The sequence below is a fragment of the Paroedura picta genome, chromosome 9 (genome assembly GCF_049243985.1).
Source record: "Paroedura picta isolate Pp20150507F chromosome 9, Ppicta_v3.0, whole genome shotgun sequence".
NCBI classification, from domain to species: Eukaryota; Metazoa; Chordata; class Lepidosauria; order Squamata; family Gekkonidae; genus Paroedura; species Paroedura picta.
The window spans coordinates 11,861,581-11,875,610 of NC_135377.1; the positions used below are offsets into that span (position 1 = coordinate 11,861,581).

The window sequence follows — 14,030 nt, forward strand, 5'->3', positions numbered from 1 at the left end:
CTATTTGTTCTGGTTGTGCTTTGTAAAAAATAAAAAATAAAAACAGTGAATAGTGAGAATACTCAGTAAGTAACATTAAGAACAAATCTGGTGGCTCTGGTGAAGAACTGCCTGTTTGCTCCCTCCAAAGGTTTGCTTCCTTGCCTCCTTTTTTGCTACTTTCCCATCTAGCTCTCAAGGCTCACCATCCACCAACAGACATTATCCTTCACAAATCTGTCCAATCCCCTTTATATTTATTTACATTATATAAGTTGAAAGCTTGTAAAAGCTTTTTGGAGGTTCATATATATAGTATAGTATCCACCAGATCATAGCACCTGCAATCTTCAAAGCTTGTAAAAAGTTTGGTGACTCAGAATATTCTTTTATAGATGCTATAGCGATTTTTCTGCATCAAGGTTTGACTTCGTTGTTTATTAAACCCTTCTCCTAATTCACCTAAGCAAATATTAGGCTAATGAACTAGCAATTTCCAGTCATCCCTTTGGACCGAGCTTTTAAAAAATGGCATTACGCTGGCTAGCTCCAATCCTCCCCCGGCCCTGAAGAGATTTGACCTTCCCGACTCCCCCTTTCAACTTCTTTCTGAACCATTTCTTAGAACTTTCCTCTTTTGAAATTAAATGCAACATGTCAGACTTCCTGGGGAAACTTTCCCCTTGGATTGATGTTTAAATTTGATGGCACTGTGGTCACCGTTCCCAGAGAGTTTGACAACACTTACATCTTTTTCAGATCTTGAGCATTATTCGGGGTTAAGGCGAGGGTCATTTCCCCCTCTAGCTGGCTCCCTGTTGAACTGTTTGATGGGAAAGTCATTTATCATGTCTTAAAATACCGTCTCTTTGTCCCAACCTGCTTGATCACTTATGAAGCCAACATAAAGTTAGCTGGAAGTCATTCGTTATTACATTTTCTCTCTTGGCTACCTTCCCTGATCTTTTTTCTCTTAAGGGCTGATCAAAGTTCCTGGAGAGAAGGGAACACCTGAGGGTCTGGTCTCATTTTCTGAGCCTAGCCTAGCGTTTCTATCCATGGTGATTTCAGAAAAATGTTTGTTCCTTTTAAACTTTCTCATGCATTGAATTATGCAAATCTGGCCTTCAATACTGCTGTCCCTAACCCTCCTGCATTCTGGAATAATTTTTTTTTCACTATTCATTTAGGACTGTGCTATGTCCACAATTATCCATGTTCTCTTTTAATAACAAATCCTTGCATTACCACATTTTGCCTCTAGAATTTCTGGCATTCACATCTGTTAACCTTCCACAAGTGCCTATTGCATGTGTAATTTTCCTCACAGCTTCTTAGCCAATAATCATGATCGCTATTTATTGATTTTTATTTATTTATCGTTCCATTTCTAGGCCACTGCTCCCAGGCCTGCCAATTTGTGGTGGCTTACAACAGATAAGGTCAAGGTATAGGTATCCCCTGTGCAAGCACCAGGTCATGTCTGACCCTTGGGGTGACGCCCTCCAGCGTTTTCATGGCAGACTCAATACGGGGCGGTTTGCCAGTGCCTTCCCCAGTCATTACCGTTTACCCCCCAGCAAGCTGGGTACTCATTTTACCGACCTCGGAAGGATGGAAGGCTGAGTCGACCTTGAGCCGGCTTCTGAGATCGAACTCCCAACCTCATGTGCAGACAGCTTCAGACAGCATTTCTGCCGCTTACCACTCTGCGCCACAAGAGGCTCTTTTACAACAGATAATGTACAGTCCTTTGCTGCGGCTCGCCGTTGCTCACTTGCCAGCGGCCTGCCAGCTCGGGGACCGCACACTGCCTCGCTAGCGCCCGCTGTATTTCAGCTACAGCGGGCTTGATTACTAGTCATAACATAACATGTCAACCAGAACAATATTTGAACAGGAACATCGACACAGCTTTGGGTAGGTCGGATTCTTTGGTCATGGTAGGGGGGTGACTGGCAAGGGGGGGGGGGACAGTGAGTATTTTGGGGCCGATTGGCCTCAAGCAAATGCCTGGTGGCATTTTTCCAAATTGTGATACTTAAGCTACACAGCACATCAGAAAAGATACCTACCACAAACTTTCCTGTGATCTTTGGTTCTGACAGCTGTAACTGGACGATCGTGCTTGGGAAGGCTAGCATTCCACAACTCTAAAAAACGTTCCCTGGTACGTGCTAACACACATTTCAGTTCTTCCGTTGAAACAAGCAGGGATGGTTTGGCTGTCTGCTGCCTCTCTATTAAAACACACACACAAAACCACACAAAACCTTTGCTGAGCTTACACTGACATTGACAAAGTACCTTTAACTCAAGATGTACAGATTGAGTAAGTTTTCATTGATATACTCCATAGCCACAGTCAGGACACCGCTAGTGTCCTGATTCATACATGAATTACCTTGAAAAGCTACCTTATCTATAAAGGCAATTTCCATTTTCCTCTCCTCATAGAATGTTAATGAGCTTTCTTCATACGCGTTCAGGATTACTGAGAAAGTCTTCTGCAAGGAGTTCAAGAAGATAACAAACCAATGGGGAGAAAGTTTATTTTATTGAAGAAGGCTGTTGATACGGCAAAAAATGGAAAATAACACTCTCCATTCAGTTTCAGAAGGTTTTTAACCACTGGAGAGGTGAAATTCGGGGGGGGGGCAGTTCTGGAGCAAAACATTCACTGGAATTAAGAAAAAAATTACCTAAATAACAAAGGTATATTGTATTTACTGTTCAGAGTATGGATACTATGGAACCATGATTTTCACTATGAATCAGTCTTGTTCCTGTACAAAATATGGGTTGCAACAGATGAGCCTCTGAATTTAGCGTCTGAGAACCCTAAGTTACAGCTTGGCTGAATTTTTAAAAAGTCTCAGCTGCAAAAAAGGGAGATTTCAGTTACAAAGGAGCTCATTTTTCAAAGTAGGAGGTTGCTAAATTATGGTTAAGAAAGAGGTTCTGAACAACTCACTAGTAAACATCTGGAAGCAAAAGTTGTTTAAACTGGCCAAGGTGTTTAGAAAGGACACTGGCATGATTGTGTAGGAATTTGGAGAATGGCTTCAGAAAAGCAATTTTAGAACAGCAACTTGCAAAGCTAGTCTGGAGGAAAGTGAAAGAGGAGTGACGAGGGTTCCTAAATTTCACTTAAGCCTTTTCTACACATGTGCATTGGGAACTTTAGAACAGATGTGACCAGAACATGTGTGGAAGGAACAGTTGCAAGAGGATGGTGAAACTGAACTTTTGACATCCCCATTGAAAGCGATGAAAATATTCCTCCAGCCAACAGGAACACAAAGCAATCCAAGAGACAAGCACAGAGAGCTAAGACATCATCCTAAGAAACCAGACATAATCTTTGAAGTGTTTGGTTGGCCAGGCCGCAGTTGATACCCTTGATCCTGATGGTGATTATTGTGTTGTTTTGCTTAATAAACCAGTTTGATTCATAGAATCATAGAGTTGGAAGGGACCTCATGGGTCATCTAGTCCAACCCCCTTCACTATGCAGGACACTCATATCCCTATCTCTCATCCACTGTCAACTGCCACCCCCTTGAGCCTTCACAGAATCAGCCTCTCCGTCAGATGGCTCTCTCAAGCCTCTGTTTAAAAATTTCCAAAGATGGAGAACCCACCACCTCCCAAGGAAGCCTGTTCCACTGAGAAACCGCTCTGTCAGGAACTTCTTCCGGATGTTTAGAAGGAATTTCTTTTGAATTAATTTCATCCCATTGGTTCTGGTCTGTCCCTCCAGGGCAAGAGAGAACAATTCTGCTCCATCCTCTATATGGCACCCTTTTAAATGCTTGAAGATGGTTATCAGATCCCCTCATAAATCTATTTGTGTGTGTGTGTGTGTGTGTGTGTGTGTGTGTGATTGCTCTTGCTTTAAACCAGCCTTTCTCAATTTCTTTTGCCATTGAGAAACCCCTGAAACATTCTTCAGGGTTTGAGGAACTCCACAAGTACTACGATTGTGCAGAATATGGTCAGGAAGCAGAGCTCTGTACACACCCATCCAGGGCCCCTTCCCCTTCCCTTCCCCTCCAGGCCTTTATTTATTTATTTTATTTTATTTATATACCACCCTCCCCAAAGGCTCAGGGTGGTTTACCTGAAATGGGAACGATAGAGGTATCTCAGTTTGTAATAATGTGGTGATAACAGTAACCATATGATAACAATAAACAACATTGTAAAACAGTAGAATACTGGGGAGAACATTAATCAACTCGTACTGAAGGCCCTGTGGGTTGGGCAGATCTGTAGTGATTGCTGTTGGAGAGAGGCTCGGGGGCCAATGGGAAGTGGTGGTCCATCTCAAACAAATGCCTGGCAGAGGACCTCCCTTTTGCAGGCCCTGCAGAACTATCTGAGTTCCATCAAGGCCCTGATTGATGTCAAGCGGGCTTCTTTGGGGCCAGGGACCACCAGGAGGTTGGGGGTGGTGAAGCACAAGGCTCTTTGAAGGGTGTAGGCAGAGAGGCGATCCCTCAGGTATACTGGGCTGAGACCCAGACCACGTGTGGCCTTAAAGCTGATAACCAAAACCTTAAGCCTGATGCAGAATCCTGTTTTGTTTTATTATAATCTTCTCCTGCATGGTATAGTTTAGCTCCAAGTTCACCCTCTGGTATTTGCTTTGAAAGTTGTAACAGAAAAACATGCCTTGCAAAAATAACAGAGAGAAGTCAACATCCGTTTTAAGAGACATCATGCAAGCAGAAAACTTCTTAGATGCATAATCCCACATTCTCTTAATGAAAACACTTTTAAACACCGCTTGAATATTCTTGTTTCCTCAAAGTGTAGCATAAATACTGTCAAATTAAACCTAAATTAAGATAAATTGTTATGTATTTGCTCACAGGGTGGCAGCTGTACTTTCATTTACTTACTCAGGCACTGATCCAAAGCTAATGCCTGGAAACATGCTAGTTTCTTCTCCCTCTGCATGAGCTGCTCTCCAGAGACAAATGGAAGAGATCTAACAACCTCTTCAGCCATATCTGTATGGGGCGAGGGGAAGGGAGGAGTTTTCATGAGACATGAGAGAATCATGCAAATCGATACAAAACAATATGCATGACTTCAGCATTAAGCATCCTGGATTAACGCCCTTCAGTAAAATATTACACAAGTTTTACACAAAGCAGTCACCAATAGCACAGCTGGGTGCATTTTGTGTGGGTGCAATATTCTAAAACAGATAGATTACCAATTCAGAAAAACCCAGAATTTCACAGAAACAGAAGCCACCCTCATCTCTAGCTAGTTCTTCCCCCTCCAGAAGTCGACAGAAGAAGGGATGGCTTTAATGTGCCACTTTTCACTGCCTGCAGAAGTCTCAAAGCGGCTGACAATTGCCTTCTCTTCCTCTCCCCACAACAGACACTGTGTGAGGTAAGTTGTGCTGAGAAAGCTCTGACAGGACTACTCTGTGAGAACAGCAGTATCAGGGCTGTGACAAACCCAGGGTCACATGCTGGTTGCATGTGGAGGATCAGGGAATCAAACCCAGCTCACCTAACTACAAGCCACTGCTCTTAACCACTACATCTCATTTGTTGTATTCTGAATAGTACAATTCAGAATATGTCACTAAGAGACCACAGGTGAAGCATAGGAGAGACAAGAAGGGGCCCATGAAACTCGCAGGGGAGAATCCTATTCTCCCCCCATTGCTCCCCTGCATTTGGGAAGCTCCCAGCTGCCAAAGAAATTGTAATTAAACAAAAAAAAATTACCTTATCTTGGGGGAAATTTAAACATCTAAGGTATTTCTGCAAACTTGGAGAGCCTGCCCAAGTTTGCTAAAAAAAAATAGGTCTAGCATTCATGTGACCACAATTAACGGACTTGGGGGCCCACAGATAGGGGGCCATATGTCACTAGTAGTATATAGACAAGTGGGGGGGGAACCTCACTCCCCGCCATGGCTGTACAGTGTGACTCCCTACGGAGTTGCCAGGCTCCACCGATAATGCAGCCAGGCCTGAAGCAGCTGCTAGGCTCTGCTGCCACCACGGTTGGGGTCTGAGAGGGTAAAAAGCAGGATATAAAAAACAATTCTTCTTCATGCTATAGCCATGTGGGGATCTGAATTTGAATCTCCCCTTATCTATCACAACATTCTACTCCATTCATGTTGCCCAAATGATTCAGAAGCCGGGGGGAATTAAACCGGTTGTAAAAGATTGTATCTTTTTTGCTGTACTACACTGCCTAAAGAAGAGCAAAGAAGAAGAGTCACCAAAGTTAACAAAAGAACAACATCAAGGTCAACAACATCTGTCTTCAACAGAGATTCCAACCCTCATCTCAGCAACTGAATGGGAGCACAAAATAGTACACGGACACCACACTCTGGCTGAAAGAGGGAAAACGAAAGGGTGATCACAAAGTTTACTTTCAACTAACACTCATTTCAAAGAGTTTTAAAGGGTCTTAAACACTTAGAAGGTCAGATCCTGAAGATGAAACTCAAATCCTTTGGCCATCTCATGAAAAGGAAGGACTCCCTGGAGAAGAGCCTAATGCTGGGAGCGATTGAGGGCAAAAGAAGAAGGGGACGACAGAGAATGAGGCAGCTGGATGGAGTCACTGAAGCAGTTGGTGCAAACTTAAATAGACTCCAGGGAATGGTAGAGGACAGGAAGGCCTGGAGGATCATTGTCCATGGGGTCGCGATGGGTCGGACACGACTTCACACCTAACAACAAGACACTCCAAGTGCTCTTTATTAAGTTAAAGAATAGAATTTCTTCTGCAGAAGTTTATTCTTTTCTAATTAAGAATGATACAAACGTTGTCATTGTATTCCACCCCCGTCAAATGGACTTACTTCCTTCGGCTTCCTCAGCCTTCATTGTCTGTTTTCCAATTATTTCAGCAAGGCAGACTGAGCCATTTATCTGATTGGCTGCATAGATCAGTGTTGCTTTACAGCCCCCACGGCCATCGCTCTGCACCAAGAAATAATTGTTGCAAGTCTCTCCTTTTAGCTCAATTTCCGGAACTATGAAAAAGGAAACAAATGTGACAAAAATGTTAAGAAAAAATTTTAGCGACTTTATTAACGTTAGCATCAATCTTTCAGGTACAGAAGGTGAGAAATCTCTTTATTTAGGATTGCTAGAGCGTTTAAAAAAAAACAGCAAGTATACTCAGGCTACTCTCATTGACGAATACGTCTTTGCAATTAACAGCAAACCATGTATTCAGATCAACAGATCCTCCACGTGTCCGAACCTTATTTGCATGAGGACGTTTACAATCAAATGCATCTCCTGGTTTAACCGAAGGTAATGAGCATATTGAAACTTAAATCCTTTGACCACCTCATGAGAAGGAAGGACTCTCTGAAGAATAGCCTAATGTTGGGAGTGATTGAGGGCAAAGGAAGAAGGGGACGCCAGAGAATGAGGCGGCTGGATGGAGTAACTGAAGCAGTCGATGCGAACTTAAATGGACTCCGGGGAATGGTAGAGGATAGGAAGGCCTGGAGGATCATTGTCCATGGGGTTGCGATGGGTCGGACACGACTTAACACCTGAGAACAACAACAACGAGCATATACCCCTCTTTCACTGTCCTGATATTTATCATTTTAACCGTTTATATCCCATCCTTCACAGAAGCTGCAAAAGATCACACGGTGTTAAGCAATAAGAGATTTATGAAGAAATTTAGTCTTTAAAGAAGCAATACCAATGCTGGCTTCCTTGTGATGGAAGCCGTTCTAACAGCAGCAATTGTTCCAAGGTTGCCTAAGGCTGCCTATATGCCAGGGGTGACCAAACTGTGGCTCTCCAGATGGTCATGGACTACAGTTCCCATGCCAGCACATGTTGGCAGGGGCTCGTGGGATTTGGAGAGCCCATGGACATCTGGAGAGCCACAAATTATCAGATTCAACCCTGTGCACCGCTGGAACTAAAAGAGACATAATAGTTACCTTTACTACAAGACGGGAAAGCTTAGTATATGGTTTAAGCATGCGTGTATTACTCACCACTGATCACTTTAGGTTTCTGGGCCATATATTCCTTCCATTTTTTTGTACTGAGTTGGACAGGCAAAGGTATAAACATTGCACTCACACTGCAAGGCAATACAAACAGAGCTCCAACCTACAGGAAAAGGACACATACACACGCCGTTATTCATTATGGACGGGCATCCCAAGAGACACCTTCACAAAGGTATTACCTGAGAACTGAATACACTGAGGGCACCTTGGTAAAGCTGTGAAGTAGGCATCATGTTCACACTGAATAGATATCACAACAGCTAAGTATTTACAAAATGTATAAGCTGCCTTTCTGACTAATCGGGCAGCTTCAGTTATGGAGTCTCAGGTGGAATGAGCTCCCGGAAGAGCTGAGGGCCCTGCAGAAATCCCCGAGATTCCGGAGGGACTTCCGCCAGATCTTTGGTTGAGGCCAGGGCACGGAAGATTGTGGGTCCCCTACAGATCTAAAAACTATATAAAGACCTATCAGAGTTAAGACCTATCTACATTGATAACAGCCGGGCACCCCTGGAAGTTTGTGTCCTGAGGCGCTGGGGGAGAGAGGTCAGGGTGGGAGGATACGGGGGGGGGGTTATTTTCTCACCGCTGGAGTGTGCTAATTTTAAAATGTTTTAATATAAGCGGGGAGGGTGTTAACTTTTATGGTTACCTGCCACAAGATTATTTTTGAGAGTGGAGAGAGTAAGAAATCTAAGAAATAAATTAATATTTCGTTCCCGGCCCTAGGGAAGCGCGCCTAGCCTCAACCATGGCCAGGGCCTTTTCGGTCCTGGCCCCTACCTGGTGGAATGAGCTCCCGGGTGAGCTGCGGGCCCTGCGGGATTTGCCAGCTTTCTGCAGGGCCTGCAAAACGGAGCTCTTCCACCAGGTCTATGGCTGAGGCTGGGGTCAGTGAACTAGAACCATCACCCCTCCCTGGGGATTGGAAGTTATATCATTCCTCTCCACTCTCCCTGCTGCTCTGGTAGTGGAGGGTGGAAATGAGATTATTTTCAATCATGTTGGGATTTTTTAAAGTCTTTTAATGGGTATTTTAATGAGGACTATTTGTTACCCACCACGAGCCTCTTAGGGAGTGGCAGGAAATAAATCCAATAATAATAACAATATTAATGGGAAAAAAATCTAACCAAACCTAAGCATCTTTTGAAAGACCTACTTGCATATGGCTAAAGTTTGTCCTTTTGTCATCAAGGAACATCTGCAAAGGCTGGTGAATTTCAGGGAAAGTGAAATCATCTTATTTTCTTTCATTGGTCCTGCTTTTTGTGCCCCAGGGCAAACTTTGGACCATATTTTTTTGTCAAAATGTCCTGTCCTCATGCATTTGCATTTGCATTTCCAGGCATCCGGCTAACGACCTAGAAATCATTTGTTTTATCCAGATTTATGAAGTTCTGAATAGGGTTTTTTTTTTTTTTTTTTACTATTTCTCAAATATTCTTCCCTAATCTAATTACCTTACGAGAAACTATTGTCAGACAAAGCAGGTGCATGTGCCAGGGGAGAGTAATTCCAAGGCGGTTGCTATTAGGAGCTGGTACTGAATCTAACATTACGGTACTTGTAATTAAAATTTACATTTTGAAAGGAGGCGACGTGCCGTGCAGAGACGTCCTGCAGGGTACATTAAAAATGTATTGCCTTTGGCTTTGTTGCTAAGATGAAGACGCAAAATACCTTTCCAGGCAGGGAAGACATCTGACTCCAAAAGACCTTCGACTTGTCCTTGACACTGGTCCCTGCCAAGCTCCTTTGCAGTGGGTTAAGAAAGCACATCTTCACAGAGAGCCATGAAACGTTAACAATCAAATTTATACATTCTGCAATAATATAGTATTATTATAGTCTCAAGCCCCAACCGATTAAATCTGCCATTAAAAGGCTATTCGATTTATGTACTTACAGTGATTTACTTCTGCAAAAGCCCGTCATCGAGATGCACGGTCAGCAAGTGCATCAGGGCTGTGACTGGCCCAAGTTCACCCAGCTGGCTACATGTGGAAAAGTGGGGAATCAAACCCAGCTCACCAGATTAGAAGCCGCTGCTCTTAACCACTACACCAAGCTGGCTCAGAGTGCTGTACTACATGAAAATGTATAACAATGTGTATAACAATGCATACACAGGACACATTTTGAATTTGCATGCCCCATATTAAGCATCCTATATGATATGGGTTTGCAGAACAGCTTCTTGTGAGGGTTCTAGAATGAGGAATATGAATGAATGAATGAAGTATTCAGCATGGTTTCATAATTATATATCTTACTATCTTATGCTTACTGCTATTGAAGTAGCTATCTGTTTATATTTATATCTATTCTATACACACAATATTTCGCAGATGCCTTTTTAACTGACTTGAATCATAATGATAGAAAAATAAGCTTAACCAGAAGAAACAGCTTGAGAATATTTGCTACGTTCCTTTTTTCCATCTCTGCCAAAACCAAGCTTGAGTACATGTTCATGTATGTAAAGAACGCTCCAAAAAATATCTTGCTCTGGAAATAGCTCCACTAGCCCAGTGTAATCAGGGGCACTCAAAAGAAGCTTGGCAACAAAAGGATACAGATCAAAGTGAAGGCCCGACACTAAAAATGAAGGCAGATCAGACAGCCGAACCATCTGTACGAATTTCAGCACAGGACTATAATAATGGAAAACCTGGAAAAGCATTTCATTGAAAAAAAGTTATTTTGATATTATTTTATCTGTTCTGTAAATTATGGCCGGGATCTAAAATATAAGCCATGCACAGCACCCCCTTCCTGTAGCAGCCCAGAGTATAGCTTAGAAACCTCTGCCTTAGAGAAGTCAGGAGATTTTCCAAAAGAGCACCCTGGGGAGCAGTAGGGACCACTGATGGAAGGGGAGAGTAAATGGCAATTGTTATGCAGTTCGAAAAAGATCATACACAGACTTTTACCTTTGGTAAGCGAGTGTTTGTATTCTTTGCACGTTCAGTTTTGTCAAAATACAAAGTACTAAACAGCCTTCCTTCTGAAGCACTTCTTATACAGAAATCTGGAAAGGTAATTCCAGAGCCAAACTGAAAGACACAAAGTAGTTAGAGGAAAATACAGGCAAAACCCAGAAGCTAACTGAAAAAAAAGTATTCATTATAGCAAAGCCTTTGAAAGTAACTAAAAATTAGTGGTGAATGGTAATAACAGGTTACAATTCGGAACTACTGATCAATGAAATGTTTTTATCCTGTTTTATTCTTTTAATTTATCTATGGAACTATTATTGTGGATCACCCCGAGCCAGCAGAGTTGGGAGGGGGTGGTTATAGAAATCCAAGTATAAATCAACTCCCCATCTTGATATATTCATTTATCTTCTTGTGACACATGTAATTTACACTGTTCTTGTGTATTAACTGGAGAAATCCTGTTTTACTTCTGTATTTTATTGTCCACGTTTTGCTTTGTAAACACCTTGGCTACATACCACAAATACTTATCTTATTGAAAGTATAAATAACAAACAAATAAATATATTAAAAATAATTACTGTAATAAATGCAAAGCTACTTTGTATTTATTGTTTTAAGGGGAGTCACAAGCTCCAGACCTAAACCAACATGTATTTTCAGCAGTATGATAAAGTACTTCCACTGAGGGTTCATGCCAGTCACGATATAATACCTTTTGCTCCCATATCTGAATATTTCCTCTCCACAGTTCTCTTGGATCAATGCTACTGTTTAGGTTTTCAGGAGCCACGACATGCGCAGACAGATAATCGGCAATTTTCTGCCAACTAAGAGAAGAGCAAAACATGAATGAGTTGTGGATCTTTCACTTGGTCTCCATAACTCTTTGACTGATTTATAAAAAGTTGATTTAAGCGAGTTATTTCCTCACAAAGAACAGTTAATTTCTTTCAGCGACAGGCTAAATAATGAAGAACATAAAACTTATTTAGCTATAATGAAGAACATAAAACTTATTTGGTTATTCTTGCATGGAAATAGAATTCCCAGGCAACGTATCTTCCTACCAACATCTCTTGAAACACAAATCAGCTTAACAAAGACTTCATTAACTTATTAATCAGAGATACACTCTGCTTAATGGTAGGACAACTGTAAAAGCAGAAAGTTCCTAGAAAGCAAACATAGTATTTAAGTCCAGTTTAACGAATCAAATTATATCCAACACATTTATTTTGTTCAATCTAAGCAGCAAGCATTTTGTTGTCGTCGTCACTGCAATTAAATGGTTTAGATTAACTGTATCAAATGCACCCACGAGGTGTCATTCACATGCCTTCACTGAGCCAAAGTTCTTTTCTGAGCTTCAGATTTATTTATTTATTTTCTTAGATTTTTATACTGCCCTCCCATAAGGCTCGGAGCAGTTTACATGAAACGTCATGGGCATACATTACAATCACAACACAACATATCAACAGCAATTCCAGCAGTGGTTCCAAAATTAATAGATTATTAGAGCAAATTTGGTTGAACAACAACTTTAACAACAGCTTAACAAGAACCCTTAGCAAGGTCAGTTTGGTTCAGGTCATGGAGAGAGTGTCTGGGGGGACGGGGGGGGACGGGACCGGCAGATGTTGTTGGGTGGGTGAGTCTCAACCGAATGCCTGGTGGAGCAGCTCCCTTTTGCAGGCCTTGTGAAATTGTGGGAGTTCAGGCAGGGCCCTGATCTCTTCTAGGAGCCTTTTCCACCAGGTAGAGGCCAGGACAGAGAATGCTCTGTCCCTCGTTGAGATCCGACGTGCTTCTTTGGGGCCCGGGATCACCAGACAGATAGTGGTGGTGGAGCGTTGGGTTCTTTGGGGGGGTATAGGCAGAGAGACCTTCTCTCAGGTACACTGGGCCCAGACCGCATATAGCCTTGAAGATAATTACCAAAATTCTATGGCTTCACCAATCTCCCTGTGAATTCATCGTTCTCTAGTTCCTCGATGAAAAAGACGAAGGTAGGTAGAGGGACCACGAAATCTGTTACCTGCTAAGGCCCGATTTGACATCAGAGCACACTACCTGTTGCTGCCGTATACTCACAGCCTCATGCGTGGTTATCCTAACAGAATTGTACAACTCAAAATATAAATCTAAGCAGAGATGAAAGTCAACAGAAAGACAGATAAGCTAATACTTTCTCATTAGCCAAGATATATTTTGAAAATATGCTACCTTTGTTTTCTCTTTTGGCATTTCTGAAAGCGTCTACTGAAACAGGATATCGTGGGAGCAAAACTAAGTGGGTTTTTCAGAAATAAGACCCATTTCACTCTAACTCCCAGGAAAGTGGGAACACATGCAAACACATGAAGTCGCCATGCACTGAATCAAGGTCAGTAATGTCTATTCAGACTGCACATGCTCTCAGGTGACGGTCCTTTAAATCACCTGCTACCTAACTGAAGACATTGAGGACTGAGAGCCAGTTTGGTGTAGTGGTTAGGAGTGCGGACTTCTAATCCGGCCATGCCAGGTTCGATTCTGCACTCCCCCACATGCAGCCAGCTGGGTGACCTTGGGCTCCCCACAGCACTGAGAAAGCTGTTCTGACCGAGCAGTGATATCAGGGCTCTCTCAGCCTCACCCACCTCACAGGGTGTATGTTGTGGGGAGAGGAATGGGAAGGCGACTGTAAGCAGCTTTGAGACTCCTTTGGGTAGAGAAAAGCGGCATATAAGAACCAACTCTTCTTCTTCTTCAGTAATCTCAGGGCTCTCTCAGCCTCACCCACCTCACACTGTGTCTGTTGTGTGGAAAGGGAACGCGACTGTTGTGTGGAAAGGGAACGCGACTCCTTCGGGTAGAGAAAAGCGGCATATAAGAACCAACTCTTCTTCTTCTGAACCTGGGACCTTCTGCATGCCCTATCACTGACCTATGGCCCTTTTAAAAAAAGGAGTACAACCTTTATTAATTTAATTTCAAAATATTATTTTACAAAAAGCAGGGGTGGCTGAACTGTAGCTCTCCAGATGTCTGTGGACTACAATTACCATGAGCCTGGTGAT

General features: G+C 42.6%; 1 protein-coding gene across 1 annotated transcript in view; it reads right to left on the minus strand.

The window, feature by feature from the left end:
• The window catches only part of MTBP (MDM2 binding protein), a 36,456-nt gene that overhangs the window by 14,132 nt on the left and 8,294 nt on the right, over positions 1-14,030 (minus strand). The window contains exons 7-14 of the mRNA XM_077351585.1: positions 11,681-11,795; positions 10,957-11,079; positions 10,600-10,694; positions 9,704-9,776; positions 8,003-8,120; positions 6,833-7,006; positions 4,887-4,997; positions 2,055-2,219 (exon numbers count right to left, since the gene is read on the minus strand). Coding sequence (XP_077207700.1) covers positions 2,055-2,219; positions 4,887-4,997; positions 6,833-7,006; positions 8,003-8,120; positions 9,704-9,776; positions 10,600-10,694; positions 10,957-11,079; positions 11,681-11,795 — 974 coding nt within the window. The remainder of the gene's footprint in view (positions 1-2,054; positions 2,220-4,886; positions 4,998-6,832; positions 7,007-8,002; positions 8,121-9,703; positions 9,777-10,599; positions 10,695-10,956; positions 11,080-11,680; positions 11,796-14,030) is intronic.